The sequence below is a fragment of the Spermophilus citellus genome, assembly GCF_964194105.1.
Source record: "Spermophilus citellus genome assembly, chromosome: 10".
NCBI classification, from domain to species: Eukaryota; Metazoa; Chordata; class Mammalia; order Rodentia; family Sciuridae; genus Spermophilus; species Spermophilus citellus.
The window spans coordinates 29,419,934-29,443,963 of record NC_138197.1 but is presented as its reverse complement, the minus strand read 5'-3'; the positions used below and the strand labels follow the sequence as shown (position 1 = coordinate 29,443,963).

Genomic DNA, 24,030 nt, shown 5'->3' with positions numbered 1-24,030 from the left:
GATGAACTAACCCAGCAGAGTCCAGAAGTCTCGCCTTTCTCACTCTGCCACCCCCAGCAGCATTTGACCAAAGAGCATCTTCTCCTAGGTGGGAGATTCTCCTCCCTGGACCCCAGGGTCAGAGGGCCTGGACAGCTGTGCCCAAGCCTGGGCACCTGATGCTGGGCACCTGTGTGGCTGGAGACCAGATGCTCTTGAACAACCCTAAACCGGTTCCCTCTTCTGCCCTTCAGGGGCCATTATCACAATCTAAAAAAACAATTGCCAACTGATCCCTGGAGCCAGGAAGACTCCCGCTGGGTGATGATTTCATTCACACTATCTCCCTTTAAGCCCCCTGCGCTGCCTCCTCGCTGGGGTGGCTCAGCTGCTACTGCCGCGAAATGGAATTTCTCTTGGGGGGAAGGGAACCCTCACGAGGTGGGGGGTGCTGGTGACCGGACCAGGTGGCAACTCATAGTCAGAGAATGAGGGCCAAGGCCTCCCATGTGTCTGCTTCTCAGAGAGAGTGGTGCAGAGCCTGAGGGTAGTTTGCCTCCCTTCTGAAACTATATAAATAGCTATCCTGCATTGAGCGCCTACTGTTTGACGGGCACACTGAAGAGGGCTTCTGTGAAGCATTATCTCCCAGCGCCCCCTGAGAGGTGCATTCAATCTGCATGGTCATTTTGCAGATGGGGACATCGCGTCCCGGGTCTCACACCCAGGGTCCTATGTGCACCGCCTTAGCGCTCCGTGGACAATGAGCTGAAGGCCCACAGCGCAAGCGCATTTGGCAGTTCCAGTTTCTTGCTACTTGTCTTATTTCGGGCAAAGTCCATAATCATCTCTGGGCCTAGACTTCTGCTGTCTCTCAGGTGTGGACTGAGGCTGAAAACAGTGAACACCAACTTTCTTATTTTCTTTTAAAATTAAGAAACTCAGCTGAGTGTGGTGTCGCCCGTCTGTTATCCCAGCGACTCAGGAGGCTGAGGCAGGAGGATTGCAATTAGGACTTAGATCTTGTCTCAAAATAAAACTTAAAAACAAAACAAACAAACAAAACAAAAAAAACGCAAGGAACTTCAGCTGATGGTGGTTCTGTTGACACTCATTTGTTAAGAAAAATACATATTAACAACAAGATACTAGTAATTCAGTTATGCTATTAAGGGATTTTAGTTTTAATAATCATAACAGCCTTTACACCTTTCTAAATAATAGTAGTTTGACAAGTGCAAAGCACAAATAGATTTCCTCCGTAGAAGACTCCATGCTGATTACCTGAGGTGATGTGTTGGGGGTTGGGGACCAAGTCCTAGCTGCCACTCCCACCTAGTATAGGATGGGATTCCTGAGGGGATGAGACAATGGACACCCACCAAGTGGAAGTGCAGAGAGATGGCCCTAAGAGACAAAGTGAGACTTTGTGGTAATAAGGGACCTGAGCCCTGCAGACAGAACACCAACTGCTTTGAAGGCTCCACAGGAATGAGAAGAAAGGTACATCTCATGAAAACACTTTCCAACATATCTAAATTGACAGTGCAATTTTCCTTAACAACTGTATGTTAGGAAAAGGGGTTAGAAAATGCTAGCGTCTTCAGAGTTGGAAGACGTTCAACTAAGAACAGGGCAAGAAGCAATCAAGAACTCCAAAAGGAAAGCAGCTTAGGACATGATTTTCTTTTTTTCCCCCTCATCTCCCAACTCCTTCCACTCCACCCCATCCCTGTGCCTCTTCCCCTCTCACACAGCAGGCAGAGGATAAGGATCTTTAAAGACTGGAGTTATATAGCTCTGACCAAAGACAAGAGCATGGTTGTCTTGTTCTCCTCAGACTTTTCAGGGCATTTCTGCCTGAGGCAGCTTACCTGAAACACCCAGAGACGTGCTCCTGCTGCTCCTCAGAGGGCACTTCTCCACTGTGAAAGATGAATGCATTTCTTTTCCTTTTTTCTTATTTACGTGAAGTTTGGTTCCACATGGGCCTGATTAGAAACCTACGTGGAATTTAAGACATTGTCACGTTGGTGCTTGAGTCCGGCAGGCCCAGGAAATGTGATCTGCTGGAATTATTTTCATTTGTTCAAGTAATAATATACGGTAGCTGCTTTTATGAACACGGCATTCACTTGGCCCCAGTGCTTTTCTCACCAGAGCTGAGGAGCCAACATTCCTGAGCCATGAGAACCTTAAGCTCCGGGATATGATGGAGATGAATTAAGAGGCTGGGTCTTGAGCACCGCTCTGGTCCTTGGGGAAAATCCCATTAACCTGAAGCATCCAGCTCCAGCATCCACGGGATGCCACAGACTTCCTAGCCACCTGGGCCCCCTGGAGGGTGGGTGTGACAGTAGCCAGCAGGGAGAAAGCAGAGGGCTCAAGAAAGAAACTTCACCTAGTTCTCTGTTTGCTCTTTAGGTTTGTACAGAGTTTGGGGGGAAGCTAAGGGTATGAGATGGACTAGAGAGAAAGAATGGAATAAAAATTAAAGTAGTGATCTTCCAAAGAGGTGTGTATGGGGGGAGGGGTTGAATAGTCAAAATCTATTGATCTGGGCTAGATGCAGCTCAGCGGCAGAGTGCTTGTCTAGGATGTATAAGGCCTGGGTTCTGTCCACAGCACTGGGAAAAAAAAATCTGTTGAGCAGAGAATTAAGTATAACACATTATCTCTTGGTATCCTTAGGAAACTGGTTCCTGGTATCCCATGTTTACCCAGTTCTGTTCAAGTCTTTATATAATGGCCCATTACCTATTCACATCCTCTTGGATACTTTAAATCATCTCTAAATTACTTTTAGTACCAAATATAATGTAAATGCTACATAAATAGCTGTCATGCTATATTGTTCAGGGAAGAATGATAAGGAAAAAAGACTGTACACATCCAATACAGAGGCAATCTTTTTTACAAATATTTTCAATCCACAGTTGATTGAACTTTGGGATGCAGAACCTATGTTCACGTAGGGCTAGCTATGTATACCACCGCAGTCATGCACACTTAACTAATGGTTTAGGAGACACAGACTCTTAGGACAGGCTGGCTCTTGGATACATTCTAGACAGTGGGATGTGTCCTGTGTTTCTTGAGGGGAATCATTAGGCACCTCCCGCTTCCTTTGCCCCACTCCCTCCGCCCTAGATTTGATTTCCTCCCTTCCAGTCTGCAAACAGCACACACAACCTCCCCCTTAACCACCATCCAGATCAGAAATAAATTCTCCTGGAAACTGACTGGGCGGGTTCCTCTCCAGGGACATGTAAAGTTAGAACAGAGGGGAAGGCAGGTGGGTGGAGAGGGCCAGGACCACACCAGGACAGACCACCTGCTTCTGATAAAAAAAACATTTCCTGGCCCATCTTCTACCCTGAATTATTTTCCCACTTCAAACAATTTACTTATTTGCACAAATGACACATGAGCATGGTTTAAGGGGAAATAAATTTACCAAAGAATCTTCCATAGACCTTAAGTCTCACTGCCCAGGAGTGTCTCTTCAGAGGCAGCCACTGTTACCAGATCCTCATGGACCACTCCAGGAATAACCCATGCACATGCTCATGTGTGCACACACAGGCATCATGTTTTAAAGCTCACATGAACAGGAACGTACTTTGCGCACTCTTTCAGACCTTGAATCTTCACTTAACAGTATGTTTTGAAGACCACTTTGTATCAGTGCAACAAGAGGGTTCTTATTTTTTCATGAGATGGTATTCCATGGTATGGATCCACCATAAGTGGTTCAACCATGCCCCTCTTAATTGATACGTATGTTGTTTTGGGTCTTCTACTGTGAAAAATAATGCAGCGTAACTTTGGGGGTACATGGAAGCACATGACAATACGATAAATTCCTAAAATTGGAATTGCTGATCATTTGCTGTCTCCATTTTTGGGATAGATATTGTCAAGTTGTTCCTTATGGACAATATAACAATGTACACACCTTTCCTTGTTTCTCTATGCTCACCAACTGCAGAATAGTATCAAACACTGTTCTCTTACAATCTGATCATTGAAAATGTGATCTCTTGATTATGATATACATTTCTCTTATTAGACATATTTTCTTTTTGGGGGGGATACTGGGGATTGATCTGGTGATGGGGGGTGGGTACTGGGCACTCAACCACTGAGCCCACATCCCCAGCGCTATTTTTTATTCTATTTAGAGACAGGATCTTGTTGAGTTGCTTAGGGAGGGCCTCACTAAGTTGCTGAGGCTGACTTTGAACTTGAGACCCTCCTGCTTCAGCCTCCCAAGCCACTAGGATTATAGGCATGTGCCACTGCACTCAGCTAGACATATTTTCTTATGCTCAAATGCTATTGTATCTCCTTTTCTGAGAGTTTTGTTTTTTATAAATGTTCATTTCCAGAATCTTTCTAAGATTGTTAAAAATATTTTTGGCCTGCCATGATGGTGCACACATGTAATCCTACCTACTTGAAAGACTGAGGCAGGAGGGCCACAAGACCACAAATTCAAAGCCAACCTGAACAACACAGAGAGACCCTGTCTCAAATTTTTTTTTTTTAAAGTGGGAAGTGTAGCTCAGCTAGAATGTTTACCTAGCCCATGTGAGGCCCTGGGTTCAATCCCCAGAACCTGCCCCCCATACACACACATACAATTAAAAATTTAGCAAAATATTTTTTTCTAGAGTTTAATGATTGTCTTTTTTATGTTTAAATTTTGCTGCTTTGGAATTTTTTTTATTTTTTTCATTTTTGGGGGTACTGGGACTTGAACTCAGGGGCACTGGACCACTGAGCCACATCCCTAGCCATAATTTGTATTTTATATAGAGACAGGGTCTCACTGAGTTGCTTAGCACCTTGCTAAATTGCTGAGGCTGCCTTTGAACTCATGATCCTCCTCCCTCAGCCTTGTGAGCTGATGGGGTTACAGGCATGTACCACCACGCCCAGCTTGGAATTTATTTTGATATAGTTCAAACTGTATTATTATTATTATTAGTAGTAGTAGTAGTAGTATATTATCCAGTTGTTACAACACCATGTTTTCTCCAGTGATTTGAATGATGCTTTTATTTTATATTTATATTAGATTCATTTTTATATGTTTGATTGACTGCTGGACTGTTTTTTTGTTGAACTGCAACAGACCTTTTAATTAGTGGAATTTATTTCCCATTTAACTTTCACAACCAATCCTGAATTCGACTCCTAGTACTTCAGCTCCCAAGCTTTGCTCATCAGTGATCTTGAGTCCTGTGGCTGACTCTACACCCCATGCACAGGTGGAGAATCCACCATTCAGAGCCTCCTGATGGTCACCGAGATACCTGGGCTGGCACCACTTCCTCCTCATCCTGCCTCTGTGCTTGTCCCTGCTAGCTCACACCTCCCAGTCACTTAGTCAGAAACTGCAGAGTTTAAAAGGTAAACTGTCCACTGACCCACAGCAAATCTTATGAGATTAGTGACCCGGAGTGAAAAAACAACAACAACAAAAATCCTTTTTAGGGGTTTTATGGTAAAGTAATTGGTGATTCAGTCAGAGTACAGGCCAGGCATTAGACCCAGGACTTCCCATGCATGATTCTGTTGATGCTCACTCCAATTCTATGGCATAATTATCCTCACTGTTCCACTTTACAGATGATGGAATTAAGGTTTAGGAGGATAAATAATCTGTCCAGGTTCACATAACTAATAAGAGGTGATCATCATGAGTGGAAGCGCAAAGCTTTGATGCAGATATGCTCTTGATCTACTTTGATGAGTTCATTCTGTGCTTGTGGGCATTCCTTCCTGGACTTATTCCATAAATATGTACTGAGCACTAATAGTAAGAGAAACCCCATCTCCTGGTAGGATATGCATGATCTTAGGGAAGACTTTCATGTTTATCTCAAGCATATTAACATATGTGAAATGGCTTGGTAAACAGTAAATAAGAGCAAGGGAGGGTGAGGGTGTGTGTTGGGGGAGGTTGGTCACAATGTTCCCATTGGCCCTCTGGCCCCTGGCTCACTCTCCTCCCACCCTGAAAGTACCTCTGGTGTTTCAGTGTTGCTCTTATTAAACCTTCAATTCAGCATCATATCCCAAAGCAGACCCAGTCCTTGACCCAGGAATCTTGGAGTCTATTGGAAAAGAAAAACATTCAGAAAAATAGCAATCCAATGGTGTTTATATGCTGTCAGGGAGGTCAGCCCCAAAGGGTTCTAGAGTCTGGGATGCTGGTGAACGGGCTCCTTACCACCCCTCATAACAGTGAGGCCAGGATGCTAATAGTAGGGTTTCTATAGAGAAGGTCAGAGGATTCCCCTGGCACCACTGATTGGCTATTGAGTGGGTGGTTTCTAACAGCAAATGACTTCAGTCATCAGGAAGGAGGAGAAATTATACTCTACCTATTTCTTTCAGTTTCATTTTGTATTCATTTTAAAGTCTAGATTCAAAGTCTCCTGGCTCTCACCTTGCTCTCTAGACCCCTGAAGAGCACAGAAATCCCTATGAACTCCCCCAGATCAGAGCCTCAGGAAGGTGGAGAGGAAAAAGCCCTTTTTCTAGGAAGAATGAGTGGCTTGGGTGATTTATTGGGAATGAAGTTGTCAGTGTGTGACAGGAAGTTCAAAATTCATCTTCTGAACTGGTGGTTCACACACAAACCTCTACCAAATTAGCCTTGAAGGGAGCCATTTATTGTTGGCCCCAGACTCCTTGGAAACACCTACCACACTGGGAACCAGGTTCTTTTTCAGGTAAAAATTTCTATCCCTTACTGTCTCCTTTCCTTCATGGCCCTGGAGAACAACAAATGTCTAAGAGGCACCAGACATCTCCCAAGTTCAAAATCAAAAATCAAGAATGGGCCTGTTTGTGAAATAACAACTTGGGAATGGAGTGACCATGAATGGGAAGAAAGAACAGTACTAGGAAGGACTTAAGAGATCATCCTCTCTCCCCGCCCTTCCACTCCCCATCCTCACCAGCTCCCTCCACACACAGTTTGCACAAAACGGACTGAGGCTGAGAGGGGAGGAAACTTCTGGAGCTCACACAACTAGGAAGTAGAAAAGTCATTAAATAAAACCCTGGGTCTCAATCCTCCTCCACTAGACTGTCTCTCACAATGGGCTTGAGAAAGCAGCTTCCTCAGCCTTCCCCGGTCCTTTCTCTGAAAGGAATGTATTATCATCTAAGGACGAGTAGAAAGTGTCCTGGCCTAGAAGTCAGGAGACCTGACTGGTAGAGCTTCAGCAGCATCCCACCCCACAGACAGACCACCCACGTCTACCCTGGCCTCCTCTTCATGAAGGGGAGCCATAGAGCTCTGAAGTTTCTCCTGTTCAGACTTCCCAGGTTCTGTTCTCCCAGGAGGGCTGAGACCTGTGGTGCTTGTCTTACAAAGGGAAGGGAGGGCACACTGGTGCAGGGGACTACTCGACAAGACTCAGCTGCCATTCGCAGCACTCCTCATGTGTTATTGAATCTCTGCTGTGTGTGCATTTCTTCCACAGCCCAGCTTCCAAGAGGAATGCAAGTTCAGAGAAACCCTCCTGCCCAACAACTACAACGCCTATGAGTCAGAATTGTACCGAGGGACCTACATCGCCCTGAGCAAATATGGACGTGTAAAGCGGGGCAGCAAGGTGTCTCCAATCATGACTGTCACTCACTTTCTTCCCAGGATATAAGGACCCATGAGCAGGGGCTCACAGGTTGACAGCTATATATCTATTCTATTGGAATTTTGCACAAGTGAATGGTTCCCTCTTGTTCCCCATGACTTCTGAATCAGGATTATCTTGTGCCTGGGGAGACCTGGGTTTGTTTCCTTGGCTACTTGATCCCATGGCCCTGAACTCACCCAAGTGAGGCGTTGCCACGAGCATCTTAGACTAGTGATGAAGCCTGTGCTTTGACCTCACCTGAGAAGAGAAGGTATAGATGACACTTGTGGAATGTGACCATGTGCACAGGAAAGGGCCAGGGTGGGAGTATGTGTGTGTCAATGTATATCCATACATCTCTGCATATATTCTCAGAGCAAAAGTATTTCAAAGCATCGAGTTTCTTTCCCCTGGCCTCATCACTGCAGGAATCTGCCTGCAAGAATGTCACCTGTCAAGCCAGAAGGATTGATCTGCTCCCATTCTGCCTGTTTCCAATCATCTTTTCATTCAGAGGCCGCTGACTGCACAGGCGACACGGGTGCTTGGGAGCAGCTGTCCTCCGAGTGCAAAGAGGGCAGGACAAGAAGGTGTAAACTTTCAGTGCCAACCAGGAAAAGAGTGATCAGATGCCCCGAGCTTCATGCCTGTGGGGGTTCTAGGGAAACTGGGATGCATCATCAAAGCAACGGGGTAGAAGGGGGTCACCTTCTTGGAAGAAAGTGGCAGAGCAGTGCCCAGGGCAATTGAACAAGGTCCACTGGAGGCATCAGGAGGAACTGGGTGTTCTGTGGAAAGCTGTTCTGCCTGGAGGACTTCATGCTGTGTGTACTCCAAGAACAAGTAAGGGCCAGGCTGCCTGCCCGTGACTTTTCCTCACTTTGAACCAGGTCTTATTTTAACCTCAGATGACAAGGATCCTAATAATGGCAACCTCTTTGGCAAGGAAGGGGATGCAAAATAGGGCATGAAGGAAGTAGAGAGGCTTTGGACTACAGATGATAATTCCTCTCCAACCATGTCCAGGAAACTCACCCAAGTTCTCATCTGATACTCTCACTTCCTTCTCAGTCGTCCTCATCTCGCGTACACGCAGCACCCTGGATGCAATAGAATGGGCCCCATGACCTCCAGAGTTTGCCCCCTGACTCCCTACAGTAGAAGAGGAGTGCTAATCCTGGGAGATCAAGCAGCCAAGCTGAAGTGGCTCCTCGCTGTACCATGCCTTTTTGCCTCCTGTCCTTTGAGAGTATTTAAAGCAGAGGTTCCCCGAGTGACTATAAATGTGGTCTGCCTGGAGCCTTCAGATTCCTGAACCATTGGAATGTTCCTAAATCTGAAACCAGAGAGAGCTGTATCAGAGTGCAAATATTTTCGGCATATGTGAACCATCGAGTTACAAAATGACCTGACACCCTTTGCTACTCTCAGGGGCCCCGGCCTGCAAGACAATCCCTCATCTGTTGCAAATACCTTCATCTTCAACATACCTCTCTATTCGTAGATGCGTGCATCTATAGATAGATCGGGGAGAGGGATTCTGAGTTGAAGATGGAGGTTGGCAATCCCAGGGAGAGACACTGGGCTGGCTGCCTCCTCTACTCTGCAAGGATCAGGGTGGATGTGTGCTGGGTAAAGAGGTAAAGGCCATGGCAAGGTGAGCTAAGATTAACAGACAGTAGTGGCTCAGCAGCATGTGTGCATGTAATCAAGCCTTGGAAAGAAACTAGAAGGAGCCGGATCTTGGATCAAGTGGAAGGGAGAGGAAATCAGTCCATCTTGACTGTCATAATTTTGAAACGCAGGTCTGCTTGGAGGCAGGAGACCAACTTGGTTATTTTTTAAGAGGTCTTGTCCAGTGTAATCAGTCTCTTTAACAGAGCATATCAGAAATGAAGGCACTAAGGACCTAAGGTGCATCTGTATTCCTGATGGAACTGGGAATGAAGGATGGCTGGATGGATGTCTATACCCATTTTCCATGCTAGGCCATGAAATATAGGTCCAGCCACTATGTAGTCATGCCAGCACACTGATTTTCTGTGACTGACACCAATTATGAGAAGGTGGGCATCCGGTCCAACTGGTACCAGTATGACCTGCATCATACTAGTTTTTAAGTATTTTGAATATTATCTCTGAATGTACAGATGTACGGTTGATGCTTTTAGATTTTTCTCATGCAAAATAATTCACTTAAAGGCTTTCTCTTTTACTTATAAGGGACTTAGGCTTAAGAAAAGTCCCACCCACAAAAATTGATGAAAGGATATCAAAGGGCATTTCAATCCCTTTTCTCCTGCTACTATGCACAGAGTGTGGAGAGTTGATTTATACCTGGTCAAATGTCCACTGAGTCCCAGACTCAGACTCAGCTGTCAGCCCCATTGGATTCAAAAGACTGTGGCAGATGTTACCATAGGCAGGGGAATAGAGTGAGCCCAACTTTCTCACTGAGGATGTTCTAAGAATGATTTGGGTCATCCCTCCCCCAAATCCTGAGCAAATGGACCTGGTTTATAGAGTTTTGTAGCTAATTGGACTCTCTTCTATCCTGAACCTTCTCTGGCAGCTCCATGCAAACTTTGGGTTCCAAGAGCCAAGAGGCTGACTTATACCCTCTCCAAGAGCAAATGATAATGAAGAGAAGAACATATCTACGTACACTTGAAGATGGACTTCTCAGCTAGGAGGAGGTTAGCTCCAAAGCAAGTAGGGAGTCACAGGACCCTTATAAAATCTCCATCCTCTCCAGGGCAATGGATGGACCTCCTAGGAAACCAGAAAATTCTAAATGTTTTGTTCAAGTTATTGATTAGGTCTGTGTAATCATTCAAAGCCTTTTAATATCTTTTCTTTTTCCCACTTTCTAAACATTTTTGGAACTCCCTTGAAAAACCGCATATGATTTTGAAATTAATACCTTATAATTATCTTCCACAGCTTTCCCCTCTACCAGCATGTCCCACAATACCTCCAACACACACACACACACACACACACACACACACTCACACATATATTCAAGTCCTTGGTCAGGGCTATTCTAATGGCTTAACAAACACAAAGAACGTTTTCTCTTGTTATCTGATTCAGGATAAAAATGTTTCTCCTTTTTAGACATATAGTCTTCTCCCCACACCAACAATCCAGGTTTGAAATTCTCTCCTGTCCCAAGAACTATCCTGAACATTTTGAAATTCTCTTTCCTTGCAGGATTTGGGCCCTTTTCTATGCTAAGACCTCAGATCCTTCAAGTGCTTGCTCTATGTAAGTCCTGAGGGAAGGAGGACATGGAAGAGCTTATGAGCTGTCATTTCTCTTTCTCCCAGTGTCTGACATCCATGGCCTTTGCTGCATTGTGCCACAGTCACTGGGGCAAATGTAGCTACCACATGAGTTGTTGGCCCCCAAAACACCAAATGTCCCCTCTTCCCTTTATTCTCTTCTACTTTTTATGTGGACACAAACTAGAAGACTCCTACTTCTCTCTATCCCTCTGCTTTTCCCCAAAGACTCTGGGCCAGTTGTCACTGAGAAGGTTTTCTCTGCCACTTGCCACTCTCAGTCTGCCCAGTGGGTCTGTGGTAGTTGCTCCTTCCTTCCTTACCCACAGGAACCAGCCACCCCTGTGTCACTGCCCCCAAAGGCCCCAACGATAGGGAGGTTCAGGACAAGGCCCAAAGGATATATACAAATACTATAGTTTGTGCTTCCACCTGAGTGGACAATTCCTCTTCCCAGAGCTGGAGAAGGACGTGAGTATGCCCCAGTTGGATCCTGAATCTAGTGCAGCATATGGATAGCCAACATAGAACCATTCTTGTATACCTCATTGAACTACTGAAATTCCACCCCCAAACAGCTGTGTTTTGATGTGGTTTTTCTCTTTCTGTACATCATTAAGTACCTCAGGCTGGGTCCCGGTGCAAAGCTGTCCTTAAACTTGGGTACAGCGGATAGGAAAACCCAGAAGCTGTTCAGTCATGTGCTTGTGAAATGTGATGCTTCTATTTTTTAATATGTATGTGCTATGCACAAACCATATCATGTTCCAGCAAAAAAGTAAAAGGTCTTTTTATACGTTTCTCTAAATTGTTTCACTCCACCCCTCCTATTAAAACTGACAACAAATTTCTGGATTGTGATTGATTTTTATCTTAATTCTCTTCCCTATCTTGAGGAGGCATGGACAGGGAAAACAGAAAGCACAGACCCCTAGTGGTGTTGATTATGAAGGCAGGCAGAAGTGGCGGGGTTCACGTAGACCACCAGTCCTACCTTACAAGTGGGGAATCTGGCAGAGAAGGGGGAAGGAAGCAACTCAAGGCCCTAGGGAGGCCGAATCCCTCTGCCCCTCTGCCTTGTTAAGAGTCAGAAATAGGTATTTCTTTACCAATAGAATTCATTCATCATTCATTTGTTCATTCATTCATTCATTCATTGAGAAATACTCTGATCCCCTCATTCCCAAATTGGGCTAGGTTTGGGGGATACATGACTGAACAAAGTAGACACAGTCTCCACCCTCTAAAAAAAATCACCAAGAGCATGTGATCAGTAGATTTCTAAGGCCCACTCCAGAGGCCTTGGATCGATCATATGCGCGGCCCAGGAGTCCCCATGAAGAACATGCACCCTCAGCAATTCTGACCGTGAAAAGCACTATCTAGTGGGAAGCCTGGAAATAGAGAACATTTGAGCTAGGAGAGCCTTTATAAATTAGAAAATCTTTTCACAGGTTAAATGAAGAAGATCAAGGAACTTAAGTAACTCCCCCTCCCTTTACATATCCCTCCTTGAATATCCGGTCATCAGACCTGTGACCTCTCTGCCATGTTCCTGCTCTGGCAAGTCCTATTTCTACATACCTCTCTGCCTCCTCCTGCCACTTCTGGGGTAGACGAACATGTGCCTTGAGCTGAGCAAAATGGGTTCTGAATAAATCTCTGTGCTCTTGGAAGAGCTGCCTGGTCCTTTGGCCTCTGTATCTCATTCCTGTATTTATTCATGCAATTCATATTTCTAAACTCCTCCAGTGTGCCAGCAACCATGCTGAGCCCTTGGAATATCACTGTGACTAATGATATATGGCCTCGTAGTCTGACAAGGAAGATAGATAATTACAGCAAAGTGTGGTGAATGGCACCAAAGAGGAAGCTCAAGAATTGGGTCCTAACCTTATCTAGGTGGGTAAGAGACTCCATCCCAGAGAAAACTGAGCTCTGAAGGGTGTCAGGCAGGTTTGGGGTAGTAAGTTAAGTCTGCAGGTAGGGGAGGAGGAATGCTGTGAGAGAGGAACACAGCAGGTGTTTGAAGGTGTTGCTGAAGGGAGGGGGAAGAACATGGTACCTTCAAGGATCTAAATCGGGGCCATTATTGCAGGTACAGGGTGCAGAGAGCTGGGCAAGATGGGGCTTGAGATGGGTGGTGAGCAACTGCCATGGAGCATCTGGTAAGTGAAGTTAAGGTGCTTGAGTTAAAAAATATCCATCTCATAAACTTTATCAAATGTTTTGAGTAAAATTACTAAATGACTAAGTTGTGTAAACCATCACAAACATTTTTGTTACTCCACCACGATCCTTCATGCACATTTGATCTTAATCCCCCACCTCCCCTTGTTTGCCCCAAGCAACCACCAATCTACTTTTTATCTCCACATTTTACCTTTTCCAGGTATTTCATAAAAAAGAATCATATAATATGTGATGTCTGGTGCCTATTTTCTTTTTCTGAGGAGATTGAATTTTAATCCAAGAATAATGAGAGGCCCCCGGTGAGTTTAAGAAGTTAACAGGACCAGACAGGAGTTTTAGAAAGGTCATTGGAACTGTCCCAGTGTTGGAGGGATAAGCCTGTGGGCAGGCAGGATAATCGGGCAGTTTCCATTGGTGTGTTCCAGAGTGGGTAAGATGGCGACTGGATAGAGTAATGACAGAAGAGTGGAGAGAAGCCTGAGTGGTCACACTATATTATCCTGCCATAGAATGCAACAGGAAGCCATTCTCACAATGAAAACTCAAACACCTCTGTATTATTCAGCTTTTCATTGCTGTAACCAAATACCTGACATAAACAACCTAAAGGAGGAAAAGTTTATTTTAGCTGATGGTTTCAGTTCTTGGTCATTTGGCTCATTTTTCTGAATCGGAGGTGAGACAGAACATCATGGTGGAAGAGGTGGCAGGGGCAAGCTGCTCGGCTGATGGTGACCAGGAAGCAGAGAGAGGGGAAAAGGAGCCCAGGACAAGCTATAGTCCCCAAGGGCATGCCCCCAGTGACCCACTTCCTACAACCAGGCCCCACCTCCTTTGATGAGGTCAGAGCCATCAAAATCCAATCACTTCCCCAAATTCTCATCAATGGACATTGCTGTACTGGGGACAAAGCCTTCATCACAAGGAACTGTGGGGGATATTCCAGGTTCAGACCCTAACAACCCCCAATCGACAAGGTGTTCATTAAGAAATAAGGGCTTATTTTTAAAAGGTATTTCAACATAAAACTTCGGAACTCCCCCCCACCAAAATAAAAAGAGTTTAGTGCTTAGTATTTTTTTTTTAAAGAGAGAGAAGAGAGAGAGAGAGAGAGAGAGAGAGAGAGAGAGAGAGAGAGAGAGAGAGAGAGAATTTTTTAATATTCATTTTTCAGTTTTCGGTGGACACAACATCTTTATTTTATTTGTATGTGGTGCTGAGGATGGAACCCAACGCCCCGCGCATGCCAGGTAGTGCTTAGTTTTTTTAAGAATCAAACAACAAGACATTTCATTTGTTGCACGTTATTATGGAGGTTTCCCTGAAAGAGAGGAGGGAAGTTGATGACCATGGCCATTTGGGAGGCCCAGCTCTGTGGGCAGAGGGTCCTCGAGGCTAGCCACCTGAAGTGTTCATTGTAAATCTCAATGATTACTCATGGTTATTTTCAATACCAGCCCTGCCTTCTGGTTCTGGGGGGATCCCTCCATCCAACAGGCCTGACAAATATCCCCTGAAGTAAGAGTACTTGTTGTTTTCAGGGGCCACAGGCGGCTGCCTCTCTCCCAGAAGGAGTTTGAGCTGCTGGAACCAGGAACACGAGCTGGGACGACGAAACAACAGACACGGATTTTCTTGTAGTTTTGGAGGCTGGGCAGCTAAGATCAAGACCTGTGGGTTTCGGGTGAGGCCTCTCTTGCTGGCTTGAAGACAGCCACAATCTCACTATGTCCTTAACAGTCTTTCCTCTGTGTGCAAAAGAGAGAGGGCATAGGCTGTGGTGTCTCTTCCTTGTCTTCTCAGGTCATGATCCTAGAGGATTAGGGCTCTGCCCTAATGGCCACCTTTAACCTTAATCTCCTCCATAAAAGCCTATTTCCATTTTCGGTTGCAGGAGGGGTGAAGGCTGCCATGTATGAATCTGGGAGTGGGGGATATAAACATTCCATCCAGAACAGTGCCCACTGCCCTCTGGGGAAGCCTGAACCAGTAGTGGACACATTTATCAAATCTTCACAAGAAGCCCTGAATTAGAGGCCCTATTCTTTTGAGTACTCGAGTCACCTGGTTGATGTGGCCATCTAAGGAACATTTGTCTATGTCATTTTTTGTCATCATGGCAGGGATAAGGAGTGTGGGGGGCTAATGGCATTTAGTGGGGATCAGCTAGGGATATGGCTGACCATCCTCTAGCAAAAAGAGTTATTTGGCCCTAAATACCAATGATGCCAAGGTTGAGAAACCCTGCTCTGGGAGAGCACCCACCTGATTTGGACTGAAATTCTTGGATGGAAGAACTTCTCGTTGAAGCCCCAGGCAGGGAAGTAAAGGCTGGGGAGAGAAGCTTCAGATGCCACTGTCAAATCCCCCAAAGTCATGATGGAAACGTGATAAGGCAGAGGGTTATCGAGATCTGTCCAGAACACGGAGTTGGAAGGTGAGAAATTGTAAGAGCCAGTGGAGCAGCAGTGACTGCGGCGAAAGGAAGCGAGGCCGACACCCCACCAGGCTCTCCCTCTTCTTCCTCACTGCCAAAGCCATGTTCTCCACCTCCATCCCAGGCAAGTAGAAGGTCTCTTCAGAACTTCAGCTGGTATCACTCTTACCTGTAATTTCAATGTCATCATTCCACTGTCAAAGAATGCTGTTTGTTTTCCTTTCCTTAAGATTATAACATTAAAACATGTTCACGGCAGAAGATATAGAAACCCCAGTGTTATGTTTTGGATTTTAAATGTCCCCCAAAAGCCCACGTATTGAAGGCTTGGTCCTCGATCTGTGGTGCTATTGGGAGGTGGTAGAACTTTTAGGAGTGGGGCCTCATGGAAGTTAGGTCGCTGGGGACATGCCCTGGAAGGGGGTAACTGGCCCTGGCCCTTTCCCTGTGTCTCTAACTTTGCTTTCTGCTACCATGAAGTGAATCAGAACTCCTCTGCTTCCATGTGCTTCCATCATGATTTTCTGCCTCACCACAGTACCAAAAGCAATGGGGCCAAGCCACCATGGACCGAAACCTCTGAAACTGTCAATCAAAGTAAACCTTTTCTCCTTTAAACTGATTGACTTCAGGTATTTTGTCACAGCAACAGAAGGCTGACTGAAACAACCAGAAATTTAAAAATAATCTCATCACTTATAATCCCACTAGCCAAGAGTGCTGCTAAAATGTTGCTGTTTCCCTTCAGTCTGTTATGTATCAAACAAATTTAGTATGTAGACCAAGCACAGCTGAGGGATTTTATTGCAAAGCAATAAAAAGCTTCTCTCTCTCATGACTCCTTTTAAATTTGCTCAGTCAACTTAGTGTCTCTGAATGAAAGCTTGGAAATTCTCAAGAATAATCTGGACACTCATAGCTAATTGCAAAGACATAGGGTCATTTCAAGTTGCAAAACACAGTGGCAATTTATAAATTATAAATATAGGTCACAGAATAATCTACACTTGGGTCTTCATTCAAAGGTAAGATATTTTCCCTCTCCACTCCAGCAGGGATGAAAGGAAGGTCATGGCTACTCTCTTATTTCTTGCTCAATCACCTCCTTCCAACCTCCTGAATACTGTGTCTGCCCATTGGGGCTGCAGAAGGGAGGCCAGGAGGAAAGGTGAGTAGAGAAGTTCTCACCTGAGGGAGCCTGTGATAAGATGGCTTTGTGTTCTCTGGGCCAACTAAATGACTTAAAATGGCTCTCTCTTCTTAGGAGCTACTTTAGATTTTTCAGAGACCCTGCATCTCTGGAGACGTGATGGCTGTAACACCAGACCTCATGTGTTCATCTCCCATGGGGGCTTTTGCCTACTCCTTTCCCGGCCCCTTAGAAAGCCAGGAGTCTGCCTGCAGCTTCTCCCTGCACATCCAGCTACCTCTCTAGGCAGGTACTGAAGAGGGTCTCAATCCCCCTTTCTCTCATACATGGCCCACACAAAGTCCCTGGGACATGCAGAAAAGCCTGGCTCCCACAGACTCCAGGAATGAAGACTGAGCCCAGACAGCAGCAAGCTGCCCTTCACTCTCAAGTCTGAGGCAGCAGGAGACACACCTCTCCAGTCTTGGAATTTTCCGGGTGAGAGTCACACACCCACCCTCTGTGTCAATCAAACTCCAGGACACATGCAAAGCCCTGCATGGAATCTAACTGAAGTCCCTCTCTTGGCTTGTGAAGGTATTCCAATGCCTCCCAAAAGTCCCTTAACACATCTTCCTCCACAAAAATCAAATCACCTCTGAAATCTTCTTCTTGTCTGAGCCTTGATATAGGTGAGACTCTTGAGTGTAGGTCCATGATGCCCCCACCCCGTGTTCTATGGCCCTTCTCCATCGTCGTCCATTCAGCCCTGCCCCATCTCTCTCCAGGTTTATCTGTGAATTCCCTCTGAACTCCAATAGCTAAAGGAAAATACAATAGCTTGAAATTTCTATGGTCTTCTATTTGTTTTTAACTAGAGGGAATTGTGACAAAACAACAATAAGTGAGTAAAAAAAAATGACCCATAATTCTTTTTTTGTTTTTGAATTTTTTAGCTGTAGATGGACACAATACCTTTATTTTGTTTCTTTATGTGGTGCTGAGGATAGAACCCAGTGCCTCACACATGGGAGGCAAGTGCTGTACCACTGAGCTACAATTCAAGGCCCTGACCCATAATTCTAGACCTGAACATTTTAAACCCATAAACAGCAGTTAGGGGGATGAAGGAGGAAAACAGGCAACCAATTTGGGGAGAGAGTAATAGAAAATAGCATGAATTATTTTTAACCCTCTTAATAGACATAAATGTATATTTTCCTTAATAACACAGCTATTTATATATATCGTATTATATTATAAAATGTTATGCATTTCTTGGCTGTCTAATAAAATTATGCTTTGAAAACTAAAGATGTAAATGTTTTATAAAGAAGAATAAATAATAGGCAGCAGGAAAAGCTATATTTCCTGTTTTCCAAACTTGTTTAGAACTTGAAGTTTCCCCCAAATTGTTCTTTCTATAACTTTCTTTTAATTTTCCTCCTATGCTTCACATTGTTGCTTATTTATTTATTTTTACTAAACATATTTCTATTATTCTACCTTGGTTCCTCTGTCCCTTAGGATAGTTGTTTCAGCCAAAAAAGATGTCCAGCCTGCCACACCAGTCTCCCAGAGGGAACCCTGAGGGCAACCCCTTGGGAGAGCTGTAGTGCTGCCCCCTTGTGGTTATTTCCTTGCTAATAATGACTTCATCACTAGATTCCAAGAAAGATCTACTGGATACCAATCAGTACTCCCGACTTAGATGCTGATTTTAAAAATGAGTAGATCAGAGTTCTTGCTTGGAAAGAGGACAGCAAACCAAGTTGCATGGACAACCACCTTCCAAGGCGAGCCTCTCAGGATACATTTGAAGTTTGCTTCTGCTGTATTGGGGATTGAACCCAGGACCTTGCATATGCTAGGGAATCTCTTTAACCCTGAACTCCATCTTCAGCCATTTAAAATTGATTTTGAAACAGGATTTCACTAAGTGGCCCAGGCTTGCCTCAAGCTTGTGATCCTCCTGCCTCAGCCTCCCAAGTAGCTGGAATTACCGGCTATATTTGAAATTGCAGAAGAAAAAGTGACTCATTGAAGAAGGGAGCTGGGTCTACAAGGATAAGCTGGAACTGCAAGGACACTTCTTCCTCTTCACAGAAAGAAGAAGGAGGGGCATTCTAAGCTAAAGATCCTGAGTACAGACCCAAGCCCAGGTATCAAAATACAAAGTGAGTTGGACTTAGTGGGAGGGTTAGAGTAAGGACCTGGGAGGCAGGCAGGTGGGAGTCAAGTCTTGGGTGTGCCACTCAAGAGCTGCATGATCGTAGGAAGTTATCTAAGCTTCAGTTTCCTCTTCCATGACAATGGAGATAATAATAGTGCCTATCTCATAAATCCTTTCCTAAGTGTTGGATAAACGTTAGTTGCTCATGCGAAGGCAGGCAGGTGTTTTAGAATGTGGACGGAATGGATGGGTGTGCAGGGGTTGCAAGTTGAAAACAGGTCCTGAATGCCAAGCTAAGGAGTTCAAACTTATCTTGTAGACAGTGATGAACTGGTGCAGATATTTGCCATGAAATAGCATGATGGACACCTGTAAAATCTCAGCGGCTCTGGAGGCTGAAGCAGGAGGATCATGAGTTCAAAGCCAACCTTAGCAATTTAAGAATCCCTCAGAGAGACTCTGCTCTAAATAAAACATATTTTTAAAGGGCTGGGAATGCGGCTCAATTGTTAGGTGCCCCTGGCTTCAATTCCCAGTACCAAACAAACAAACAAACAAAAAAACATATGCTGGAATACTATTTTAAGAGGAGAATCCCATGAGGAGGATAAAATACTGGAAACAAGAAAACTTCTAATTCACCAATTAAATAAATAATTACTTTCCACAAATTTCTGGGCAAGTGATTGGGAAGAACAGTGTAGAAGAGATGGAGGGAGAACCAGCGCGCATGCCTGGGAGTCTGCCCACTGAGAGCGCTCACTCTAACAGCGCGGACTCATCCTTTGGTTCACACACAGCAATCAACATCCGGGACCACTGGCAAAGACACCCACAGGGCAGGACGGAGACCAGTCCTCGTAAGCAAGTCACACAGGCTCTTTGGGCTTCACCTGTTCAGTGCAGCTTATATCCCTTACCTGCCTACCACACTGAATCAGTGTGGGATTCCAATGAGATGATGTTCTGGAAGGAGGTTTGAGAAGGGTGAATCAGTCTGGAGGAAGAAGGATAATGAATTCTTGCGAGGGTCCCTTCTGATGATGGGTTCTTAGTGAGATCTTGGAGGCTGTCCCCCAGAATTCCCTCCCAGTGGACTTGATTTTTCCTCAGCTCCACATGGTTAAAAAGGAAAAAAAAAAAAGACTGTTCTTTTATATTAGAAGCAAACAGAGAGAAGAAAGGAAGGGAGAAGAGGGGGATGTTTCTCTAAGAGCCAGGCACTTTCAGACCTGTCAATCAGTGGTTCTCAGTGGAGCCTTTTGGCACTTTGGGAGGATGCCACAACCACTGGGGACACCACTGTCATCAATGAACAGAGGTTGCAGATGAATGCAGGACAGTCCTCCAGTATGAAGAATTATTCTGCCCAACTTTCCAAATGTTGTGGTGGTGTAACACCTGCTTATAATTCTGAGCCTAGAATCAAATTCTGCTTTACATAAAATAGAAGGCATTTTCTCTATCAGTTTACGATGCATTGAACTCTCCAACTAAGGTATAAATCCAGAGAAGACTGTATTTTGTTTTGTTTGAAACTCGTGAAGAGCTCACCATTTTGGAAATCATGCCATGTTAATGCCAATGGTGGAAACGAGTTATCAGGAAAACCACGGAAGCCCCCACACCCACGGCAGCTGTCTCCTCTCTCCTGTTTCCTCTCTCTGTCTCTACACACACACACACACACACACAAATCCACCTAATTAGTTAACTCTCATTTCAAGTATCAAAAAGGCACATAATTTTCAGCTAAGCGTTTTCTTGCTCCTCTTAAATCCAGATGTGTTTGGTGTAACTAGATACAAGAGTTCTAATACTCCACTAACTTTTAATAAAGCTGTATCTAGGTGTTTGGACACTGAAATATAGAATATTTTAAGTTACTTTCCTGTTATTTCTCCTACAGTTAAGGCATCGTATTGACTTTTTAAAAATGATATATGTAGGCAAGTTCTATCAATCATGAGTTTCACTTTAACTAGTAAAAATGGCATTATGAAATATTTCTTATTAAAAGTGCTGTTTGAGAGCTGGGCATGAAGGTACACACCTGAAATCCCAGCAACTGGGGTTCATAGTCAGGCAGAAGGATCCCTACTTTGAAGCCATCCTGGGCAACTTGGCGAGACCCTGTCTCTAAATCAAATTAAATTAAAAGTCTGGGGATAGAGTTCAGAGATAGAAAGCCCTGGGTTCAATCACCAGTGCTGATAGATAGATAGATAGATAGTTAAGGTGACAGGGGAGAGAGTTACCATGTTAGCTCATTTAACTAGTGAAACCAAAGCTTGCAGAAGCCCCTGGAGATCTGTGACCACAGCAGATTGAGAACTGTCACTGAAGTATTTGCCCTGTGCCTCCCCAGCCTGTCAACTGCCTTGTAAGGTCCGTCTGAATAGCAGCTAACTCTGTCTGGTCTGAATTTAGCAAAGCCCGGGCACCTAAGCAAGAAGCAGGGAGGCTGCCGAGCAGCTGCCAATCACAGTTCATGCTCTGTATCCAAAACCCCATATTAATCCATGACCCTCCTGTGCTGCTTTTGGGTATGGGGGAAGTTCCCAAATCACAAAGCAAAAATGATGTTCTCTAGATGGTTCTTCCTGGAGATGATGCATAGGGCTGTGGCAGCCAGTGACCTGAGCTGAGTTGCCTGGGCTAAATTTAAGTGCCCTGAGACCCTTCGTCCCCCAGGATCCCTCTGGTGTTCTGCCCCTCACCCCTGGCATCCTGGTTTGCAAGGAGATGCTGTATTTATAGACCATCTTTCTGAGAAGAGCTACAAGCTCTTTTTGGTGATTAGCTCATTGTGGCAGGGGTGGAGGGCTATGTTCCTCTCCCTGTAAGGCAGAGGAATGAGCCCTGAGTGGAGGCTGGGAGGCTCAGGCTCCCAGAGGCTCTGCCCACAGTGTGACCTCAACTGAGGCACATGTCCCTCTCTCCATCCTGGCTGGCACCGACTCCTGGTCCCTATAGCCTGGACATGCAGCAGCAAAGGAAAGCCTGAGTTTTGCCTAGGTTTCCATATTCTTTATACCTGGGCCAACCTGGATGTGAGCTGGCTGACACTACTCTGGAGCTCTTTATGGGGCCTTAGACTGAATTTCTTTTCTTTTTGTAATTGTGATAAAATATACTTTTTTTTTTTTAAGAGAAGGAGTCTTGATATGTTATCCAGGCTGGCCTCAAACTCCTGGGCTCAAGTGGTTCCCCTATCTCAATCGCCCAAGTAGTTGGGACAAGGCTCAGGCCAACAGGCCTATGGTTTGGATGTGGGTGGAGTGTTCCCAGTGGGCCCGTCGTGATTGAAGTCTTGGTCCACATGGGGGTGCTGTTGGGAGGTGGCGGAAGCTTTGGGAGGTGAACTTTAACAGGAAGTCCTTAAGGTCATTAGGGCATGAGACCATTTTGATAGGGGATTGTTATAAGAGGAGCAAGCCTGGCCCCATATGACCTCGTTCTCTGTGCTGCCATTTGAGATGGGACTGTTTGCCCCATACAGGGTCCCTCAGATGTGCTACCATCCGCCACCCTGTCCAGAGGTGGAACAAAGGGGGCCCCTCCACTTTGCCTGATCTTGGACTTGGAACCTCCAAAACTGTGAGCTAAAAAAACCTGTTTTTCTGTATAAGTTAGCTGCCTCAGGTATTTTGTTGTAGCAACACAACACTGCAACTGCAACAGTCTAGCGGCATCGAGTACACACGAAGTGTATAACCATCATCACTATTTTTCCCCACGACTGGTTCATTATCCCTGACTAAAGCTCTGCACCCAGTAAATAGTAACACCCCATTTCCCTCACCCCAACCCTACCCCAGGTAACTGCCATTCCATGTTCTGTCTCTGTGAAACTGCCTAGTCGAAGCACCTCATATAAGCAGAATTATGTATTTTTATGTTTTATTTCACTTAGCATAATGTCCTCAATCCACGTTGTCCCAGCAAACTGAATCAGTAAGCTCCTCTCTCCTTTCCTCCAACCAAACCCTCCTACTTGGAACAGGTAGCATCCCCTCCCACACACAGCATTGGGAGATACACACTTAGCTTATCGACATACTTTGGATTTCATTGAAAAACCAGCCTCTACCTCAGAGCAAAGCCTGTCCAAGGAAGGGGGCATGCCCCTTGTCCTTGGAAAGACCCACAAAGCACTCCTAGGCACATACCCACCCTGCTGTGTTGTTTATCTATAAATAACAAGAGAGATCTTCCAAGCCAGGTGTCCCTGACTCAATTAGGCTAGGTGAGGACCCATAGCAACCCCCTAGCAACCACCAATCAGCATGAGACAGGGAAAATACCTGGGATGCCAGATGACTCCCCAGTAGTTTATGGTGGTTGATAACATATTGGGAAACCATTTAGTTCAGCATGTACTCCCCTCGTAGCTTAAACCAATCAGTTCAAACGAATCCCCCTCTTGTAGTAACCAATCACCCCTACCCAACTTGTTCCTGCCAGTGAATGTGCTAATCAGGTTTTAGAGTTGTTTTATGATTTTCCCATGGTGTGTGATGATTTGCTAAGAGATGCTGTGATGTATGTGGGGGTCCCTGCCTTCCCCAAAGAGTGTATAAAACTGCTGCAAATCCTGGGCTCGGGGCCTCTCAGCGTCACCAGTTGCTGTGTGTGCGCGGAGGACCGAGCTAGCTCGCAATAAACACCTCTTTGCTGCTTACATCGATCTTGATCTCTGGTGATCTTTTGGGGGTCCTGAATTCGAGCATAACATCATAAAGTTTATTTTCAGGATCCTCAAACTCCCAGGCCATGTGTCTTTCCATTCTCCCATGTAGGGTTCCCAGATCTGGCAAACAATCATGGAGAACACCCAGGGAAGATTTCAGATAAACAAAGGATAATGTTTCAGTATAAGTATGTTCCCATGCACTGTCTGAGACATACCAAGATCCGTGTGGAATCCCACGGTGTCTGGTGTTTTACCTGCCAGCTCATCCCAAAGCCCCTTTCATGCCCTTTGGAAACTTCTTGCCTTCTCCTCTTCTTTCCCCCATAACCCATCCGTACATAGATAAATGTTATTTACATTGATTATCGTAATTGGTGTAAGCAGGGTGAGTCATAAGTCAGAATCTCAGCTCCACACCCAGCTGGCAGGAGAGCAGCTGGTTTCCCTGAGCTTCTTACAAAGGAAGACAACATCACCA

At 45.1% G+C, this 24,030-nt stretch overlaps 1 protein-coding gene across 3 annotated transcripts in view; it reads left to right on the top strand.

Moving 5' to 3' along the window:
* FGF6 (fibroblast growth factor 6) overlaps window positions 1-24,030 on the top strand; it is a 52,546-nt gene that overhangs the window by 4,053 nt on the left and 24,463 nt on the right. Inside the window, exon 3 of one of the 3 annotated variants that reach the window (XM_081311325.1) lies at window positions 7,485-14,118. The exons of the other annotated variants lie outside the window; for them this stretch is intronic. Within the exon in view, the coding sequence (XP_081167451.1) occupies window positions 7,485-7,661 (177 nt within the window). The 3' untranslated portion in view covers window positions 7,662-14,118. Of the gene's footprint in view, window positions 1-7,484; window positions 14,119-24,030 lie in introns of those variants that run through there. 3 annotated transcript variants of the gene reach the window in all.